The sequence below is a fragment of the Tarenaya hassleriana genome, unplaced genomic scaffold (assembly GCF_000463585.1).
Source record: "Tarenaya hassleriana unplaced genomic scaffold, ASM46358v1 Cleome35, whole genome shotgun sequence".
Taxonomy (NCBI): Eukaryota; Viridiplantae; Streptophyta; class Magnoliopsida; order Brassicales; family Cleomaceae; genus Tarenaya; species Tarenaya hassleriana.
The window spans coordinates 840,559-847,735 of record NW_010966617.1 but is presented as its reverse complement, the minus strand read 5'-3'; the positions used below and the strand labels follow the sequence as shown (position 1 = coordinate 847,735).

Below are 7,177 nucleotides of genomic sequence, written 5' to 3'. Positions count from 1 at the left end.
AAACCCGAAAACCCTATTTTTTTTTTAATAAAAACCGAAATCAAGTCGAACCGAAACCAAAACAGTGGGAGCGAACCGAATATAATATAATAACTGATTGATATCTAATTTTATAAAACCGAAATAATCGAATCGAACCATTCCCTATCCGAATATCGAAACATCCATTGTATAACGAATTCTCAAATGCTCGAGCTTAATATATTCTAAAAAGAACACGTTTTTGTTGACTAGTTCACCAAATCCAAGACGTAAGAAAGACTTCCACGTTAAAGGAAAAAACCTGTCACACTTTGGTCTGTTTTCTTTAACAAGTTCTCAACCATTCGGATTTGGTTTAACATTTTCAGGCGACATATTAATCCCATCTGGCACACGAAGGCAAAGACTTTCTTAGTGTTCCTGTCAAGAACAGCACAAACCAGTTTAACTGAACCCAAAACCTCGGCAACTCAGTTAACTCTAATCTGATTCAGATTCTGAGTGACGACAATGACAATCTCACTGCCTGGATTGGTAGCCACATACCCTTTTGGCTGTTTCACTGACTCAGCCCCATCACCGCCCTTAACCGACCAGTTGCAACCTCTGTCTCTCCAGCTCAAGCTGTGAAGTGCAATGCATTGGTCCAAATGGAAGGGCAGTTTGATTCCCATTTCTCAATTTTAACACGATTATATACATATATTTTTACAGTGAATTGGCACTTACCACTTTCCTGACTCGGTTATTGGCAGCAGCAGTTCCTCCAAGGACGCAGTCGGGACGATATGGACTACGGACACGCACTTCTTTCATCACCACAATTTCTGACTTGTCCCACTGCACAGGGAGCCTGATGAACCAGAATCTCATGTCATTCGTCTGAAAGATGACAAAACAACTCGAACACAACGGGTTGATTCTCGGTTTCATTTCTCCCTTACTTCTATCAACCGACATAAAAACAATATCACGACCCTAAATCCAATCACAGAGAAAGCTTAAGACTCTTAGCCAGTTTAAAACCCACAAGCACATGTAGGCTGAGTACTTTCTTTCCCATACTGATTTTGATATACACAAAACTGTAATGAGTTATACTTTCTTTCGCCGATTTGGTTGAAAACCATGTTCAAAAGTTTTATCAGCAAAACCATAAATAGTAACTTAGCAAAAGAATCCTCTTGTTTGGATTTCATTTTTACTCATGTCTCGCACAGCTATGGCCTATGGGACAACAACAGTGGTTCTCAAGAGTCAAAACAGCATCAGAAAAAACATTTCCAGCAAGAACAAAGACTATTTACAGCCACAGAGCGTATAAATTGCCTCCAAAACATGCATCCTCAGGGATCAAGAGCAATTTAATGCTACATAATTTCAAAATTTAACGAGCTTATCCTGATAATAACGCAACAAAAGACTAGCAAGCTCTTTTAACAGCCTGATAAACACATGCATTTGCTAAAAATAACTAGCAGCTTAACTAAACAACTAGTTCCCATCTCCATAGTTCATCCATTTCTGCTGGCAAAAAGAAAAAAGACAACAATAACAGATTCTGGACAAAACCCGAAAACTCATTTGCAGACAGAAGCAGAAGTTATCGAAAAGTCGTAGACATAGAACATCTATAGCCATTCCAAACCTTGATCAGACTAGAGCAAACTATATCCTAAACCATAACAAAAGTTAGATTCGGATTCATACGCCAAACAAAGCGACAATCTGAATTGTTACGCAGAGTACAATCATGAATCAAGCAACGCCCATCTACTAGTAAAGAGTAATTCCAGCGTCCATTCAATTTGAGAATGAGAAGATTCTTACGTTTTAGACAATGCGTCGAAGATGCTCTGAGCCTCTGCGGTGACTCCAACGCCCATCCTCTCAGCATCTACTTCCGCTTGCCTGCGAGATACAATTCCCAATAAGATCTAACATTCGAGAGTAATGCAAGTTTCAAAACAACAACAAAGAAGGGGATTTGATATCACCTGATGGCATTTGCCTCTTTCGATTGAAGTCCGTTGAGATCAACATAGCATTCGCTGGCAGCAAGCGGATCCTCGGACTGACCCAGATAAGTGAGCTCGGTAATGAAATTAGCATTCACCATCCGAGTGCTCTTCGAATGCCCAGGTCTAGGTTTCAAACCCTCTTGTAAACCAAAACTCGTCAAGGATATAAACAAATTCAGGGGAAAAAAAATCATCCTAAATCTCTCTCTACAACCAATCCTAGAGTTTCCTCGGATACTGCGAAGAGCAAAAACGAATAATTTAGAAGGATATCGAAAATGACGAGGTTGGGATTGGGGTCATACGCCATGACGATCCCTTGGAATTCATCTCCGGTGATAACCTTGACGGAATAAACGTTCCCGACGGCGAAGTTCTCGGATTCTCCGCCGGAGATGTTGTTGGTCACCGTTGCTCCTGCTGGATCCATGGCGGGTAGCTCTCCTCGCTTCTCGCAGGTTTCCAAAGCGCTCGTGGGGGTACGAAGAAGATTTTCAAATTGAACAGATTTCCAGTCAAACGTGGGTCGCAGGCCCATCAGTATACATTGGCCCATTCCACAATCATTTTAATGGATCTCTATAGTCTAATTTCTTGGCCTGAATTCTTTGCTTCAATCTTTTTAACCGTGGCCCAAAGTTGGCCTAAAATAACTTAATTTAGTTCGTTCTTAAGTTTTAAGACATCAAAAGACTCCATTATTGATAAGAATATTAAAATTTTCAACAACAAAAATCGTTTTCTGTTTATTTTCATTTATTTTGGTTAGGGTTGGAATCGATTTTTCGATTTGAAGGAGATTATAACCATTTGATCTTTCGGTATGGTTACAACCGGTTTAATTATTCAATTATTAACCAAATTATGTCTATTTTAATCTTATTATAGAAAAATCCTAAATTCTACGTAGCATTTAAATTTGGATTAAAAAAATAATTTTACTCTTTATAATTTCTTACGATACAATTTCGTAATTTGTATAGGTAAAATATTTGAGAGGACTTAAGGCTGCTAATGGATGGTGGGGCTAACACTCAAGCATAATCATTTACTTTACAGCTTGGACTGCAATTGAAATTTTGGCTTTACACCAAATATTCGCTGCGCAAAAGAAATGAGTAGGAAATATATGAGGTGATTAATTAAAATAATCCTATATAAGATAGGAGGCGGTGGGAGACCGTAAGACCAACCACTCCAAACCAAAGCATGGGTGGTTCCTTGTCTTATCTTATTTTGTTTTTTTTTAAAAAAAAAAATATTAAATAATATCAATTCTAAATTTGTAATTTAAAAAAAAAAATCCTTTGTTCGTTTGATAATTGATTTATATGTGTTTTTCTTCATATGCTGAGGTTGTAAAAAAAGAAATAAAGTTTCTTCCCATCCATTGGAATATATATATATATAGTTGGATAAAAAAAATTTGTGAATTTTTATATTATAAAAAATATTTATTTTTTAATGGTTGGGAAAAAAAATAGATAGAGGGTGCAGATGCAATGGACCGAAGGGGGAAGTGGACAACAAATACCGATATACTCATTGCGAAAGAAACTAAGAGCACATCTTCACATGTTCTTGGAACGGATCTTCACATGTGCTACGTAATTGACACCGTATGGATCAGTCTATATGATACATTATCGGAAAATTGATAAATAAATATATAAACCGATTTCTCTTGAGGAAAAAAATGTAGCATTGTGTATTATATTATATTTAATTAATACAATATTTTTTATAATTTGGTTTTCACGGGGTTGGTCTCTCCGCTTAATCCACGATGTTAATGCAAAATGCCCCATCCAAATCGATTATGCAAATATCGGATATTGTATATCCATACATTATATTAGAATTAATAGTGTTAAATTTGAATAATTCACAGTTGACTTTTTCACGTGTAATAAATAAAATGTCAATTCTACAATTGGCTCATCAGTCATTGTTAAACTTTTGCCATTGTTAGTAATAACATTTACTCTTTATATCGTCGGTTCTTATTTCTACGATTAGGTAGTCATCATTGTATGATATGACTAAAAACCCCCCATGATACCATTATGGACAAAAATATTTAAATAATCAACCACTAGGCCGCTAGGGCCGGAGTGCCCCTCAATAATTATCCCTAATTATAGTTGATAAACACCACTTTGGTTTATTAATCCTTTATAGAGATTACTATATAAAAAATCAATGGTTTGGTCCAAGTAGCTTACGTGTCGTATGCTGACGGGTTCTCATGGTTTTTTTTCGAGAGAACAATTACACTGGGGCACGTTACACTTGATTGTGATTGGCCATTTTTTTGTTGATTACACTGACAATTATACCCTGACACACGCATTAAACAAAACTTGTCTCGTTGCTGCTCCTGAGGGTAATTCGGTCAATTTAGTGGCTCAAACTTTATCAATGTAACGCCATCCAGAGTCCGCCCAATTTATCGCTGACGGTGGCCACAGACAATTTGCTCTCCGACACAAAACTAATAAAATAACAATCACTATAATTATCCTAATATATATATATATAATAACAATCACTATAATTATCCTAACATATATATACTTTCGTATTTATAAGCTGATAAATAATTGCTATACGATAATTAACATAGTAGAGAGTAGCTCTACGAAAAACTTATAGATATGCTCTAACAATTTCTCTAGATTTTGCGACGCGAATCCTATATAATTATGTTTTTTTATAACTGAATATTTACTATTCAAATGTACCAGGATCATATTATTATATTTTCCGACAGAGAATATTAACCATATAAATTGATTAGTATTTCTAAACACTAATGATATAATTATGGAGTATAAATGTATATACTAATTATGCTAATTGTAACATATTAGACCTATCCAACACCTTGATGTTATCAAGTGAGAAATAAATAGCAAAGTATGTGTACATATATATATATATATATATATATATATATTTGGACTAAAGAAAATAATGGAGAATAAGTGAAGAAAATAAAAAATACTCGAAGAATATGTCCTCCATTGACAGGCTAACCCCAACAAGGCTATAGATTAAATTACCGTCATCTTCTCCGCAGGCATGAGAAAGAGGAAGAAGAAGCGGGTGTCACATGTACTGGATGAAGAAGAGCAACAAGTACAAAAAAAGCTTCTTCTTGCCTGAAATGGGGTTCAAAGAGCAAGCCAGCTGTCTGAATCAGAAGAAGCTCGCCGTCTATACTGTCTTGGCGTTTCTACTCATCGCTCTGTTTCGCCTCTGGTTTTATTACCCATTTTCCGCCATTGATGGAACTCTCCTCCAAGATTCAGCTCATATCGTGATCAACAGCTACTCTTCTTCTTCTTCTTCTTCCCCAGGTAAAAACGACGAACAATGTGCCTTGTTATGCTACATCCACACGCCCGCGATTCGACAGATCGAAAATTCCAACATTATTGGGATGGAATCAGTTCGTTCTCAAAGATCGAAACTTGCTCATAAAAAGACTCTCTGTTTCCTTTTTCCTTTCAACAGAAGAAGAAGCTGCAGGCCAAAAGAACAAGCCTTTATGCGATTACACTGACGGCAAATGGGTCCGAGGTGAGATGGGTCCACTGTACAACGGCACGACCTGTGGAACAATAAAGGATGGTCAGAACTGCCTCCGCCATGGCCGACCTGATTCGGGTTATCTTTACTGGAAATGGAAACCGAACCAATGCGATATTCCGAGGTTCGACCCGACCCGATTCCTCGATCTTCTGAGAGACAAACACTTGGCTTTTATCGGGGACTCCATGGCCAGAAACCAGCTCGAGTCTCTGCTCTGTATGCTTGCCACCTTCTCCACACCGAATCTCGTCTACAGAAACGGCGAAGACAATAAGTTTCGAAGATGGCTTTTCAAATCCCACAACCTCACCGTCTCCGTTTACTGGTCGCCGTTTCTGGTCGCGGGCAAGGAGAAATCGACGGAGTCTGGGTTAGACCACAACGTCCTTCATCTAGAACGCGTTGACGAGAAGTGGGCAAAGGATTTGGATCAGATGGATGTGGTTGTTTTGTCCGTGGGACATTGGTTTCTCCACCCGGCCATGTATTTAGAGTCCGGCTCTGTTTTGGGCTGCCATTCTTGCCCCGCAAGGAACTGTACGGAAATAGGTTTTTTCGAAGTGTTCAGAAAGGCCATAAGAACGACGCTGAGATCCGTGGTCAGCAATCGTGGCCGCCACCGCCACCGCGATGTGGTATTGACGACGTTCTCCCCGTCACATTTCGAGGGCCGACCTTGGGACAGCCTCGGAGCGTGCAACATGACAGAACCGTACGAGGGGAAGGCTCTAGAAGGAATGGACGAGGAGATGCGGAGGATAGAGATGGAAGAAGTGGCGGCCGCAAACGCAGGCACAAACACAAACGTGGAAGCGTTGGACGTGACGGGGCTGTCGATACTGCGGCCGGACGGACATCCGGGACCGTACATGTACGCGTTCCCGTTCAAGAACGGCGTGCCGGATAGAATTCATAATGACTGTCTCCACTGGTGCTTGCCTGGTCCCGTTGACACGTGGAATGAGATCTTGCTCGAGGTTTTGCGGCGATGGATGGATCATGTCTGGTGATGATTGCGGAACTCATCATACTTGATGTCATCATGTTCCCGATTTCGCGGATAAAAAGGTAGTTTTTCTTAGTTTTAGATCACATGAACGAGGATGAAAGAATCGGATCGATAAATATCTTTTACTGTCGTTTTTTTTTTGTTATTCTTGTTTAAGTTTTTTTGAACAAAGAGAGAGTTCATGAAGGCTATTGCATTATAAGTTTTGATATAAAATGTAGAATGCGGTATACATTTGATTTTCTCATAGCTTTTGCACAACAATGAACTTGGAGGAGGATACGGGAAGAATGCATGGTAATATGGCCATAACAATGATGATGGCTATGGTGATGATGATGTTGACAATGGATGATGATGAATGGTGTGGATATACAATTGGCAAGAAGAAGGATTTTGAGTTGTTGTGAGGTTTTGGTGGGTTGTGTGATGAACCACACGGTACATAAAGAGACAATCTTGTCTTGATTCAAGATTTTCTTTCCAGAGGAATCTTATCATATTTTTTCCATAACCATTAAAAGAAAATACTAACATTTGCAAGCTGCATATTCACTTCTTCGCACTC

The 7,177-nt window shown here is 38.7% G+C and overlaps 2 protein-coding genes across 5 annotated transcripts; one reads left to right on the top strand and one right to left on the bottom strand.

Moving 5' to 3' along the window:
• Positions 1–252: 252 nt before the first annotated feature.
• LOC104822060 lies at positions 253–2,475 on the bottom strand. Of its 2 annotated transcripts, XM_010553150.1 has the most exons (6): positions 2,277–2,475; positions 1,980–2,145; positions 1,813–1,893; positions 712–835; positions 529–606; positions 253–402 (listed from the first exon to the last, which is right to left on the bottom strand). In XM_010553150.1, exons 1-5 carry the CDS (start codon positions 2,431–2,433, stop codon positions 568–570), a joined length of 567 nt encoding a protein of 188 aa, XP_010551452.1. In that variant the 5' UTR covers positions 2,434–2,475; the 3' UTR covers positions 253–402; positions 529–567. The 2 variants fall into 2 exon arrangements, with proteins under 2 accessions (XP_010551452.1, XP_010551451.1); XM_010553149.1 differs by having other exon boundaries at positions 253–606.
• A 2,500-nt stretch (positions 2,476–4,975) lies between these two features.
• On the top strand, positions 4,976–7,158 carry LOC104822059 (protein ALTERED XYLOGLUCAN 4-like). 3 transcript variants are annotated; one of them, XR_773135.2, is made up of 3 exons: positions 4,976–5,365; positions 5,523–6,668; positions 6,885–7,158. XR_773135.2 is itself a non-coding variant. In XM_010553148.2 (2 exons), exons 1-2 carry the CDS (start codon positions 5,119–5,121, stop codon positions 6,608–6,610), a joined length of 1,335 nt encoding a protein of 444 aa, XP_010551450.1. In that variant the 5' UTR covers positions 4,976–5,118; the 3' UTR covers positions 6,611–6,851. The 3 variants fall into 3 exon arrangements, 1 of the variants encoding a protein (XP_010551450.1); XR_773134.2 differs by having other exon boundaries at positions 6,860–7,158; XM_010553148.2 differs by lacking the exon at positions 6,885–7,158 and having other exon boundaries at positions 5,523–6,851.
• The last annotated feature ends 19 nt before the right edge of the window (positions 7,159–7,177 follow it).